The following is a 14,643-nucleotide window of genomic DNA, read 5'->3' on the forward strand; positions in this document are numbered from 1 at the left end:
GGCTACTACTAAGCCTTGGCGAAAGATTCTCGGTCGACGTCACAAAAAGCCATGCGCGGTTGCCCCCTGTTGGCCTTGCTGCTCGCGCTCGTAGGCGTCATCAGCGCGCAGGCCACCTGGAATAGCGAATCGGAGTTGTCCATGTTCGCAACCAAGCAAAAGCAGAAGCCGCTGTACAATTCTCGCGCCTACGCTGTCGGGGAGGGCCTGGACGGCAGTGGCCCCTCCAACAGGTCTATGATGAGCGAGCTTGTGTCGCTTTCGTCCTACTTCTTTAACGGCATGGACGGGCAATTCGCTGAGTTTCCCGTTTGGGAAGCTGACCCGGTGGGTGGAGTTGGCAAGTCCCTCAGCCTATCCTTCCAGTTTCGCACTCAGCTCGAAAACGCATTTCTGCTCTACGTGGATGATGGCGGCGACTTGAGCTTCCTTGCCGTCACGGTTACGAACCGCGCGGTGCGACTGCGCTTCAAGTTTGGCCTACCCAGAACCGTCGTCATCACTCTAGGCTCGAATCTCAACGACAACCGGTGGCACACTGTGCAGATCGAAAAGTCCTTTCCATCGGTGCGTCTCACCGTCGACGGGAGGTCGAATCAGCAGTCGGTTGCCTCTACCGGCGCCGCTCAAGACCTGTTGACGAGATCTTCCACCTATATTGGTGGTCTGCCCAGTAGCTATAAGATCGGCCAGCTAGCGCTGCCTTCCATCTACTTTGAGCGCAAGTTTGCCGGCTGGATGCGACAGATCGCTTTCAACGGACACTACGTTTCGCCCACCAGAAAGTTCGATGTGCTGGAACAGGTGGTCGACGAGTCCTGCAGTGAATTCAGGTTGGTGAACGTTTTTTAGTGAATTATCGCAGTATAACTGCAACTATCGGTTTTCTGAAAGCGAGCACACCACCTTGTCACGTGAGGCAGTTATTAACTGTGATTTGCAGGAATCCGTGTCGCAACAACGGAGTGTGCTACAGACAGGGCCAGCAGACCGCTTGCGACTGTTCGGGGACATCTTTCTCCGGCCAATACTGCGACCAACGTGAGTGGACTATTGTGTGTGGCCGATACTGCCGGCTTGCTAGTTGATGTATATGCGCTTTGGACGTAGAAAAATTCTCGCTTTGACTGATTTGCAATTTGCGATTTAAATGCATGGCGGCCGGGGTGTATGGTGTGCACTCCGCAGACCGAGAATGTCCTGCGTTATTAGATTACTGCTGGTTATGTTATCATTCTTATTTTTGAATGAAACCTGAATTGTAATTGCTTGTTACAACCATTATGCAGATAGTTTTTGGTTGACGGAAAATTTTCAACTAACCAGCCATTTTTAAAACATTTATTTAATCTGTATTTTATATGCAATGAGGCATACGCCACCGTATGCATGTAGCAGTAACCAGTAGTTCGTCAGTAATAGCTTTGTTATTAACTACATTAAATGTCATTGTAAAATAGGTAGCCTAACCCATGTAACGTACAAAGTCATCACTTTTCATGTAGGCTGTATATGTCCAATTTTAGCACTACCAATATGCGTATTTTCAAGTAGAAGATATAGGATTCAACAGCAGTAAAATCACGACTGAGCAAATTGCAACAGTAGTTCATCATTAAAACTTAACCGATGAAAACTGATTTTGTTAATTTATATCTTATAAAACATAACTGACATAATCAATTAACTCGGTTGTTTACGCGTTAGCGTACCAACTTTTCGATGCAATGATGAATGATGCCCCAGGTGAGAATAAATGTCCACATTGTGTACTAATCCCTTCAAAACGCTGACTCGTGGATTAATTATTATTTGGTTCCCGCAGGAACCTAACCACTTACTATAACTTAAAAATTACACTCTGGATACTGGTGATGCAGCATCCAGATTTGTGTACGCAAAAACAAACAAATACCCTTTTTCCATGATGCGTTTTTCCACAAGTCAGCGTATATATAATCCCTGTTTCGCTTATCACCTCATTTTACCATTCGTGATGTGGACCGTTCTTCCGTCATTCGCCCATATTGAATACAAAATATATACTTTTTTATGTGTATTTGTACAGTCCCACAAAAATGCCGATTGTCAAAAAATTGGTACGCCATTTAATCTTTTGAATACACTAACAGCGGTATTTTCCACCGATTTTAACCAACGTAGGTATAACTACAAAACTATTGCTAGCTTAAAAACTGGCCTTTAGTCAAAAGTAAGAATATTTTGACAGAAACGAATGTATTTCTTTTTTCTGATGGATATGTGTTTGTACATTATACTGCAAGTAGGAAGGGGTCCGATAATATCGGATCGGAGTACATCCTTAATGGCAAGTGGTAGTATTGGTACTCGTCCAATAATGGAACGATATCGGTGCTGATCCGATACCATATTAACATAAGTGGTTCAGTCATAATTTGCTAATCCGACGCAGCAATTTCTACCAGAGGTTAACTAATAAAAAAAGCAAGTTATCAACTGAAACGCTAAAATGAATTTAGGCTTCATACGCGAAATACACAACTTTTACGTTTCAGTTTTATCTATTTTTCTCTTTGGGCATAGTAATGAGTTAATGGCATAGGTTTGGATCGGTTGGGATTACGATATTTTTGTCTCAAATATCGGGTATCTATGTATGAAAATAAGATGTCAATATCGGACAATGCTAATTTCAAGCATCAGTCTCCTAAAAGTCGTTCTGTATTTTCAGACGATATATTGCAGTGTTTTTGCCTCTGTATCAAGGGAACGTCTACCACACTGTTTCTCTTTCCGCCGGGTTAAACAACAGATAAAGTAGATTTCGTTAAAAGGTTTGCCTCCCGGTTTAGATTGTGAAGCAGCACACGTACACCAGAGACTAGTACTCAGTGTGGCCGACAAGGTCAAGAGTTTGTTACAAGCCGATTGCTCCGCGATCGGTGATACTGATTTTTTGGTCAAATTCAATTTAATTCAATTACATGTATTTGTTTATATCGTAACAATCGAATTGTTAAAAAAAATCGTAACATGACGATTTATTTAGATACTGTTCAGCATTTGCTTCAACATATTATCATCACTCCACAAATTTTAATAAAGTTTATAATAAGGTTGCGTAATACATTTTTTCCGTACAAAAATTTCATTTTTGATGTAGTCTCTAGCTTTTTTACATTTTGACAAATGAATGAACTTTGACTTAAGTCATTGACGCGAAATACGTGCCTTCAAGTGTTTTTAACATTTTTTGGTTAAATGAAGTACTCGCTGCTTGCTACAAAACATATCACTCATTATCTGACGAGTTCACCCGGTTTTAATAATTTAACATTTTTGTTTAAATGTAAATTACTTGACTTCAACTAGACTTGTTAATTGTCAAAATGGTTTAACTTAAAATTAAGTTATTTTGCTAATTATCCGACTGGGACTTGAGTAATATATAAAAGGACATGATAAGTACACGGCAAACAAACTATAATAGAAAAACATATGTTTCGTATTTATTTAACTCAAATGTATGTTAATTGTAGTGCTTTTTGCTTAGTCACACTTCTAGTAATTTTATTTTTCTGTTCGTCATGTCTGATTTGTCGTATTTATTTTGACATTTCTAAACCCGATGCTTTGCGCATTACAATACGCCAAATCGATATCAAATGACGTCATAATTACTTACCACGGTGTAATACTGTTGAACATACCCTTATATTATCTTCGTAATAATTAACTGCTAACTTAATACCACTAATCACATGTTTATTGTTGTGTGTACATAATGCAACTTAAAAAAAAATATTTAAAGCCCAATGAGAAGTAATAAGCAACGCTTTCTATTGTAACACAATGCTTCCCGGAGCACAAATTGAAGTGCATTAAGACCCGGCGTAACAGTCCCAGAGAATCGATGGTCTCTCAAACAGTCCTTCTTGGCGTTCACGGAAAGCCGATATCGGAAAATTTTCGATAAGCGCGGCTTGATAACACTGGCTTGATTGGCAATCTGGCTGGTTCCATTAGTTCTCATAAAAGAAAAATAATAGGGCATCAATAGAAGTGAATGGTCAAAGGATACAATTGTTTCCAACCAACCGCTGTCAGCGCAGGTTTTTATCGATTTATTAATCCATGTAGGGTCAAGATGTAAACTCCAAAAAAACTTCAATAAATTAACCCGAAACACTCTTTGATGTGCGATCTTCCTGTTAACTTATAAACACAAAAAATACAATTCTACCCGAGGGATTGTGCAAGTGTGCAAGGTTTCCGATTAGAGCAAAAGTGTATTTGGTCAAACCTTTTGTGAGTAAAATTTATATTTTCATTAATCTGAAAAGACTGTCGGTATCACGCAAAAAAAAGAATTACATGTAAATCCATAGTAAAAGCATATGGACTTTGTAGCTATGAACATATTATTAGGAAAGGTTTTATAGAAGGGTCGACCCACAATCGTAAGTTAAAGCGAGATAGGATTTTTGTCTTGCTATCTATCCTCGAAATACCAATATCGGAAATAAACTTGAGGAATGACGTTTAAACGTCGCAATTACAGTGTGCAGCGCCCACCGCAATTACCCAATCGGCTGGGGAGCATTCAGCGAGTCCTCTTACAATAATCCCTCATGCACGACCGCCGATGTAATTCCCACAGGAATACTGCCTACGAAATTCGAGATGCTATGACTTTGGGTCTGGCCCTGGCCTTGTAATTTCGTTCTATTTTGAGAACCGCTCACGCTGTACGATGTTTGACAAATTTCCTTATTTGGTTAACATGTCGATTTCATTTCTTTTTGTAATCGGTTGTTTTCTTTAGATTTTTGTTTGAATTTGTCCTGAATGCTTGTTTGTTCCTTCCATTGCATGTCTATTTTTGTCGTTTTGCTTATTTGTATGGTATTGCCAATCAAACGTTTTTCAAAATGTTGTCTCGCGGTACGCTGGGGTGACATTTCTAATGCCCATAAGAAATCTTTAGGAATCTTATTTATGCTCATTTGTAAGCCTCTTGATACAACCACTTGTGTACTAATAGAGATAGTTGAATTAAATAAGTTGTTGAACGTGTGTTACGATCATAGTGGTGTTCCAACTATACGTTTATAGTAACATTGCAAAAAACACTCAACAAGATTTCTAGTAGGGGGGCCTCAATTTTATTATTATTTTTTCTAAGGGCGCCATAATCCATAAAGTTTTTGTAGTTTAGTATGTTTCGAAATTTGTTTAGTATATTAAATAAGCGCTTTTTAATGTCATATATATATGTATTAAGATTTGGTTTGGAGCATGGTGGATTCTAATACAAGTTTAAAGGATTTATTGTCACGAAATTTACGTAATTGCTGAAAATAATTTGAAACATTTTCCATGAAATCTAAAATGACTATATTATAAAATATGACAGCTTTCAATGAGGCCGTGGCCATGTTCACCGGAGCGGAATGGCTCAAGTATGACGTGTCAAGCAATCCTGCCTCAAGTCTCAGTGACGTCATTTCCCTGTCGTTCAAGACCGCCCAACCAAATGGACTGATCTTCCACACCGGTAAAATCACTTATCGTAAATTATAATTATTTGCTTTTAATTAAAAAAGTATTGACGGTCCCAAGTACCCTTAAACAACTGCTCGATATGTTCATTTTTGTGATATAATAATACTTATTTTTACATGGTATAAATCCGTGTCTTCTCAACCTAAAAAAACAGCAAAGTTTTTGGGACCAAGTGTTTTGTCAATGAACTTTTGTAAGGCTAATGTGAACAAAACACTAACAGATATACTATTAATAAGTTCGATGTATTAAATATAAGCCTGTCTTCTTATTGATTTTGCAAATCTCTTGAATATATTTTTATCTGATTTATTTCTTTCAAAGTAGAGATTATGCTTAAAATGCAGATAACTATATGTACGCCACAGTAAGCATAAAGGTAGCAAGGAAAGGACAATTATAGGCTTTATATGGCTTAACAGCCATTTATAATTGCGGCTTCGGTAAAAGTAATATCGATTAATTTGCGATTCCTCTGTTTAGTTCATTGACTAAAAAGAGAAATGTCCCTCTGACCTCCGCTTTTACATTTTGTATTATTTTCGAACTAAAAGGCTTTTACTGCGTATGCGATCGGGACCAAATCGCCAAAACTTGCTAAAATGCCGACAGGGATCGTCGGCTAAGCCTTGTGCCGAAGGGGCACCGTTGTTACGCGAAAAGCCAGCATGAAAATTACAATGGCAACAACAGCACCGCCTGTTGGGCGGTAAATGCACTTCTCATCAAACATGCATGCGCCTCCGAAAGAGCAACATAGCGCCTTGCATTAGCGTTGATAGAGCTGCAGTGCTCGCTTTAATTATTTTTATATTTTCTGTCGAGCGATGGGCCTCGTTCGATGTATAAGACCAATCCTCACCGTGTTACATTTAAGTTATTCACGAAGTATTTAAACTATAGATTAACGTAAAGAATATACGTCTGTTATATTACTTGTTGTGTTTATAAGAACGTCAGATTTAGGGCGCGATTTTAGTTTATTTCGTTTAACAAAACTAGCGGGAATCATATTTTAAAACAAATCTGTTTCGTGCAAAATGCTCAGTAAAAGCAAGTTACTAATATTATGGATTTATTTATAGAAAAATCAAAATACTAAAGATACGGAAGAACAATTTTTGTAATAAAATGTCAATCTATCTATATATTATTAGCGAAATAATAACATGTTAATTCTATTTATCAATGTAGCAAATGTCTTCTAATAAATTTGGTACGTAAATTTAAGTTAAACATATTTTTGTCGTGTGGTCTATTGTTAAAGTCCTAGCCTACACACCAAAGAATCTAGCGTGTGATTGTCAGACGGTCACTGTTTTGAAAAGCAACATTAAGTTTGCGCGCGCGCATTTCGACTTTAAAAACTTAAAAAGCATCGTACAAAAAGCATTCACTCCACAATCGATTTTCATTTGCTTGGCGCTCTTGCGCTTCCCCACTCCTGACCGTCCTATTCCAGCCTGCTCCTTCTACTCTCACTCTTCTGCTCCCACTCTTTGCTCCAACTCCTCATCGGGAGAAGCGACAATTGCTCGTCACCGTCTGACGCCGCGACGGAGGCACGGGCGCGTCAGGCCGACGAATATATTTGGCGGGTGTCGACTCGCGAAGGACCGGCGAAAGTTCGCCGCAAACACAACGCCATGAATTATTAAAGCCACCCTACCCCTCCCCCGGCTATCTCCCCCATTCCACATCCCGACCTCGCTGCTTTGCGGCAGACCTCCGGCGGTACGCAACCGACCATAGTCACGCCTGGACAGAAACAACCGGCTGGATGAGCTGTGCAAGCTGGATTTTCTAAGACAAGTTAGCGGACATTGAATGAAATCTTGATTTATTCCAACCGAAAGCCTCGTTTGACCGCTATTTGCGTTCTGACTCAAGACTGTTTGTTTCAACAATGCGAAGTCCATTATTTTAAACCTGTTGTTGCCATACATTAACGTTTGCGTTATAGCCTGCGAATGCGCAAAAATCCAAGCAAGCTAACCTTTCCATCCGCAAGACTTCTTATGGTCTAGAATCATTTAACTGCGGTTTTCTAACAAGCTTCGTGCGACCACCAGGAGTGATTTCCAACTGTTCAAAAGTCCGATTTGTGGGTTGTGCGTTTATTCTCTTTCACGTTCGACCTGCGTGATTCTTTTTTAAAAGACTAAGACTGATTGTTGTTCTTGGCTACCGAGGTTCTTATCCATTCAAATGGGAGTTGTGATGTAGGGCTTATCGATAACCGATTACAGAAAAGTTTCGCAATGTTCTTACATTGGCCTTTCGCTTCTAGTAATTTTGACGCATTAACTTAACGATGTTACAAATTTCATAACAATTCATTAAAGCATTAAGGGTCGGTCTGTAAAAGGATCTTTGCTTCATAAAGAGCACTCTTTGCTTCATAAAGACATTTATAGATTTACAAATACGGTGCTTTTTATGTTGATTTTTATCACATGATTAGTATACTGAATAACCTTAGTTGATTAAAATTTGTTATACATATATTTACTTCATCTATTCAAAATTAATCACAAACCGCGTTTTATGGTTATTTCAATTGATACATTACAACCAGCACGAAATTTCGCTGAAAACGTGATTATTGCCGGCAGTATTTATTGAAAAGGGTATTTAAATAATTCATTATCTGGCCGGCCCAAAAGGATGAGCTGGTGCTCGCGACTGAACCTTTCGGACAAGCCTAGCAATACGCAGGTTTTCCTCAATACAAAAAGTACAAAGCGGGGTTGGGAAGTCCTTGTGGTTTCTTAGATGAGTCATGGCCGTGGCACAGTTTGAACTAATGGGATAGTTGTAAAAACGACAAACATGGTTGGAAACGCATAACTATATATTTAAATGCCAACTATCCCTTTTATAACAATACATACGTTTGTTGATTTTGTTGGTTTTCTCACCATCTCGTTTAAAACCCTAACATTCTATTTGAATAAGATACTGATAATGCTTTTAGTAGCGAAATATATTGATCATATTACATCCAAACAAACTGATTTTCGGTTTACCAAGTTTTGTTCTTTCGGATTCAGGCAGATTCTGTTAATCGTAAGAAAAATTCTTATTTAAAACCCATTTAATAAACTTTAAAATGGGCATGTTATAAAAATGACAGCTTTCAACGAAGCTGTGGCCACGTTTACCTGAAAGAACTGCCACAAGTATAACGTGCCAAGCATTTCCACTTGGTAATTTTTAGTATTAATAAGTGCCATGCGTAAAAAAACATATGAACATATGATATTACCAAAAAGGCTTGAACGTTCGTTTGAACCGAGTACGAGGTTTACTGAAGTGAATAATGTAGACATGTTGCGTAGTTTGGGATATTTCCAACCATTAGTAAACCGTAATCTCAACAAACGTGACAAAAATGGGAATCTTACTTTATTACCTTTATCAGTTACAAATGTCTTCCATTTAAGTTAAAAATCCGAATTGAAGTTACTAACTAAAAGTTTACGATCAATAAAAAATCCTTAAATATTATTCCAGGCAAATCGGCGGACTTTGTAAGTCTCTCGCTTATGGAAGGCGGCGTCCAGCTTGTGGTCAACTTGGGGTCCGGGGCTTACAAGATCGACGTCCAGCCAAAAACCGGGAGACTTTTCAACGACGACAAGTGGCACCGTGTACAGATCAACAGGACCCTGCGAAAGGTAAATATCTCGAGTTTAACGTTTTTTAAACTTTCCAATCGTTAATTATTCTAATAAAATATAAGAAAATAATGTCTTATCGACTCCCAGCCGGTTTTATTAATCAGCCTCAAAGAAAAACCAAGTGTTCTGCTGTAGAATCGGTCCCCTCATCCAATAACGCACAAAAACACCTATACAATAATCACCTTGCATTTTTTTAATTTACGTCGTTTAGCACAACAGCTTAAGTTACCTATACTACACTCTAAATTTACCATTGTGACAAGTTGACATGCCAAGAGTTGTGTGAAACACTTGAAGATAAATACTCCAACCTTCACTAGTTAAAAATTTTTTTTTTTACTGTTAAAAAACATACGTAAAATAGGTTCGTCGAACAACAGTGCAAATGTTCAATAAACCTATTTTACGTGTGTTTGTTTGTTGTCTTGCAGTTTAATTCGCCCAGCCTAAAAAAGCAGAGAACATCGTGACCCTACAACCAATTTAAAGTGATATATAGACATGCATAATAATAAATGACGTTGTCACTGCCTTGATTGCGTGAATCCCTACATTTTTCCCAGAACGAAACACATATGTATTTTAACTTGAAATGTACAATGTCTGTTATATATTGATTTGACTGCTTATTTTGCCTAAACCATCTGATTAAAACCAAACAACCATGTAAAAACGATGTTTTATTTTTCCTCCTTAGAGAAGTGTTTGCATTTATATTTATTATCATAATTTATGTCTACGTAGATCTGTTCAATTTACGGTGACTGTGTTGCTTATATAAAGCATTTAGTTTTAGATTTGCAGTTGTTTAATTGAAGTAGTTACGTCATTATTAGTGTCGTACATGTGCGTTTCAGTTTACATTCCTTTCCAGGCAAACAACAACCATAAATATTCCCACTTTACTTGTCCTCCTTAACCTTAGGTAAGAAAGATTATATGCCACTTTTCAGTGAAGACCCATTCATTACGTTATATATAGATACATTACAATTCACTGCTTTAATCCATACAGGATACACGGCTTTAGTTTAATACCATACGAACCGGCAGTTAACCTCGAAGTGTCAATACTTTATTGTCACCCAAACAGGGCGATAATTGTTTAGCAGGACAACCAATCGCGTATGTTACTTCATATCTACGAGTTTAAACACTATAGTACTGTAACAATGAGGCTTTTCTTCTATCAACATAGAAGTGCAGTGGGTTATTTTTCACAGTTATCAATGGCACTTGTTCAATTTTAAAACAACAAAGGCTTCTTCAAACAGAATTGCTTTTTCGTGTAGAGTTAATTTATTCCCTAATTAGCATTGAAATTGACTTGCTTGCTTTCTTTGCTGGGGCTTGATGCAGACCAGAGACGACCCAACTCCGGCCATGGTAAAGCCCTACTTATCGCAGCGACCCCTACAGCTATCCACTATGTTGTTATCGGTATTCATCCTTCATCGTTATTCGTCCTTCACGGCGTCGCTACAGGGCGTCTACGGCGCGGTTTTATTTGGTTGCGTAGGGCGCTGACGCACGGAAATGGGGAATTATGAAAATATGTCTTTGTTTCTTAATGTAATGTGCCCTGGTACGCAAATAACCCACATGTCTTTTTCTTAATGTAATGTGCCCTGGTACACAAATAACCCTTAAATGATTGAAGCAGTTACCATGATAACAAACAATAAACAAATGTACCCAACAGTTACACGAATTAATGGTGTAATGGATTCACAGCCCTGCTTAAAAATACGTTTGTATTTTCAAACAAAAAAAGTATATTTGCTCATAAATTCCAGCGTTTCCGTGTTTCAGCGTCCACCCGCGCTGTCCGTAACATTGTCTTGCAACAATTTGTCTGAATTGGCCTGCAACAATGTTGTCCACGATCCATGGTTGATATCGTTACGAGAGGAAAAAAAAGCCTGTCCTCGTTAGTGTTCTACGTTTGCAAACTTCCAAGCTTGGGTCGTCAATTCGATGTTCTGTTGTCATTGACGGTTGCTTCGTCCATAGACATCGTTACGCCTGCAAAACAATATACGTTGTTTGCGGTTCTGAAAGATGAAGCCGTAAAGCAGTTGTTATACTTCAAAACTAAAAAAAACTAATTCCAAAATGCTAAATTCTCTGCCTGTATTCTCCCATAACAAGAATGGTAATAATGTAATAACTTTTTATTGATTTATAGTGGAAAGGAGACAGACAGTCAGACGGACAGGCAGACGGACGGCCCGTTATCATAACGATTTTTCTCATGGCAAACTGCAATTCTCTCTAGATTTAATTGATTTATTTTAAAAGTGATTTTGTCCAGGGTATTTTTTGTTGGTTATTGGTTTTCGTTTAGCCAGCTTAAATCTGCTGCCAAATAAGAGCCTAAACAGCAATGCCATAAAATACAGAAATGGTTTAAAAATAATATCAACAACGCTGTGTGCTTTGTGTAAAGTCGGCTTGTCATGCGAAGAACTCGTTATTTGTGGCTTTATAAACGCCCTAACGTCTGAAACGCTAACTGAGTTTAACGCTTGCTTTACGCGCTTGTTATCGGTGGTCGGGCTCAGCCATGTTCGGTTATCGCAAGCCGTCGAGGTGTATGTTTTCCCACAAGCTAACCCTCCCTTGATAAAGCCTCATTATTATTACCTTCAAAACTACGTTGCTCTGTAATCCCATGGAATGTAATATTTAAAGCCCAGAAAGCCATTTGCGTGACACTGCCATTCCGTTGGTTGAGTAACACAATATTTCTTTTTCCCACTCCCCCAGGCATCTATAATTCATTAACAATTCAAAGGCTGCGCGTGCTTACATCAGAATACGTTTTAAGGGTATAGAGAACTAACGTTTTTTCTGAGCAATGGCGTAACTCGTCGTTTTATCACAACTGCAGTTTAACAATTAAAAATGCTAATTTTATTTTTATTTAGAACAAACGAGGGTTACTTTATTACTGTGTTTAATAAATTTATTTTTACCGTCTCCGATAACATTAAGTACAGCAACATAATTTGAAACTCGATAATAGTGATGAACAAATATATAAGATATTAAAAAAATAATTGCAGTAACAAAACTTAGCGATTTATGCCGATATAGTGAATTTAAACTTTACTATACAGTTAAACCATATTTAGCTTTGTGACATTATTGTGCTTACTCTGGCCATATAGCGCCCCCTACAAAAATATTAGAAATGAATAAGCATATACCGTTTGGGCTTCTGATATTGCGTTTAAGGAACATGAATGGCGGCAATCATGACTATCTTTGTACATTGACGCGTTTGTGACCACTCACCAGAGACAGGGCATATGCTGCATAAGAATCAATATAGATAAACTTTACCCGCATTCTACGTTGCGCTCAATAATCTCCTAAATGTCGACATTTCAATCTATATTTAATCGAAATTTTACTGCGTAAAGCACTTGTCGTGTTTTTTTTTAATCTCACCTATCTTTCAAGAAGCACCCAAAAAAGAAAAAGGGCATTAGTCTATAGGCGTCTGAAAAAAGGCGTTTCTGATGGGGACAACATTTGTGTGTGGTTGTGGCAACCAGGTCACCAAACATTGCACAACCTGGCCTTTTAATTAGAGCACCTCTATTTTTTGTATTTTGTGGTTTTAAAAAGTTGACCGAAATGTCACTTTTCTTCAGCAGTTTAAAATGTTTACCTCCTCGACAAGCAGAAAAGTGTTTGTGTCGAAGCCTTAACGTTGTCAAACATAACATATTTAAATGTATTTTTTACTGTGCTTCATTGTACATTTGTACATTTCGGATTTTAATCTAAGAGTCTAATTTTTTGGTACTACTCAAAGATACCAATATTTATCAACTTAAATTTTAAACTAAAAATAGACCTTTTTTGTGACGGTTTCCACTGAACCGAGAACACCATTTTTTATTTATCTCCACCTTAGGTTGACGTTTTCGTGGACCAGGCCAAACTGAGCAGCGGCCAGATCCAGGAAAGCTTTCGCGAACTGACTCTGGACGACGCCATATACGTCGGGGGAAGTCCCGCCACGGCCGACCTGCCTGGCGCCGGCTCAGGCGTTCAGACCAACTTCGTCGGCTGTCTTAAAGAGGTTTGTCACCACCTTGTGGATCGATTGATTGCTTTCTTGTCCTGTAGTTTCTGCAACAATGGCAGTGTTTTCCTGTACAAAACACTGATTTTAATATTTCAACCAGGAACCCAAACGGGATCGAAATCTTAAACAAGGAAAATTACCTTAATTAACTATTTGTCAAACTTAATGTATCCTAACCACTACACAAATTAACAAAATATGCTTCTCCGAGTAGTTACCTTTCTCCATCAGATCAACTACCAAATACCAAAACAGATTTACAATAGACAAAATCGGTATCACCGATTTCTGATACGCGAAATAATAACCTAGAACTTGACAAAAGTTTACACTACACCGAACACATAAAATTATTAAATATCACAGTCACGATTATTTTCAAAAGATGAAAACGCTGGTTTTTTTAACCACGCAAGAAGCCTTGACTAGGTCAGATGTATAATATTTTAAAACAAACTTTGTTAGTATCTACAAAAACGATACGATGGTGTGAATATGCTTAACCCGATTTATATCGCACACCCTTTAGATATACAGACAGACGTCCTGACTTATATCTGTTAAGACCATACTCCGTACCTTGTCACAGGTTTCTGAATATCGCATTTTTACGATAACGATAAGACCGATTCGAATAACACATGCTTAAAATGTTATATAGCGTGATACGCGATGCCGGTTCTTCCTACAGTGTTAAGAATATTTGGTCCAAGCGCCTTTTTCCAAAGTAGCTTAAGCCGTGAAGGCAATTTATCCGTTCTATAAAATTGGGTTCAATTATAATCCACAACAAAGCGTCAAAGATTAAATGAACCCAAAGCGACTGCAGTAACCATTCTGTTTAGTGTGCACTTCCTAACGCTTCATTTTAACAATTAACGCTTCCGAAATTTCTCCAGGTTACCTACGTGAACGACGCAAACCTCCGACTGCCGCTTTCGAGGATGGCCAAGGCGCAAGAGCCGGGCATCACGGTGAACGGAAACGTCCAGTTCGCCTGCGCCAAAGCCAGCCTGAGCCTGCCCGTGTCCTTTATCACCCCTGAGTCGAGGGTGAACGTCCCGTCATGGGGCGGCGTTCAACAGGGTTCGATCCAGTTCAGCTTCCGCACTACCGAAAAGGTGAGTTGCCGAAAACGAGCGAAATTCACCTGTCAAATCGAGAGTATCTGTATTTTATATGACAAAAAATTGGTTCTGAGAGAATCTGCAAGCCATACATACTACACTGTTCAAAATTCATAAATTAGAATTGACAGGTTTCTATGTAAAACCTCCTATACATTATATGCTGGTTGTCATTCTAACG

General features: G+C 38.4%; 1 protein-coding gene across 1 annotated transcript in view; it reads left to right on the forward strand.

Moving 5' to 3' along the window:
- Window positions 1–218: 218 nt before the first annotated feature.
- Window positions 219–14,643, forward strand: part of LOC146140072 (neurexin-1-like) — a 46,251-nt gene continuing 31,826 nt past the window's right edge. The window contains exons 1-6 of the mRNA XM_083392371.1: window positions 219–833; window positions 944–1,041; window positions 5,399–5,539; window positions 9,064–9,227; window positions 13,162–13,329; window positions 14,235–14,456. Coding sequence (XP_083248497.1) covers window positions 238–833; window positions 944–1,041; window positions 5,399–5,539; window positions 9,064–9,227; window positions 13,162–13,329; window positions 14,235–14,456 — 1,389 coding nt within the window. The 5' untranslated portion in view covers window positions 219–237. The remainder of the gene's footprint in view (window positions 834–943; window positions 1,042–5,398; window positions 5,540–9,063; window positions 9,228–13,161; window positions 13,330–14,234; window positions 14,457–14,643) is intronic.

The sequence above is a fragment of the Ascidiella aspersa genome, chromosome 6 (assembly GCF_963924565.1).
Source record: "Ascidiella aspersa chromosome 6, kaAscAspe10.2, whole genome shotgun sequence".
In the NCBI taxonomy this organism is placed as follows: domain Eukaryota; kingdom Metazoa; phylum Chordata; class Ascidiacea; order Phlebobranchia; family Ascidiidae; genus Ascidiella; species Ascidiella aspersa.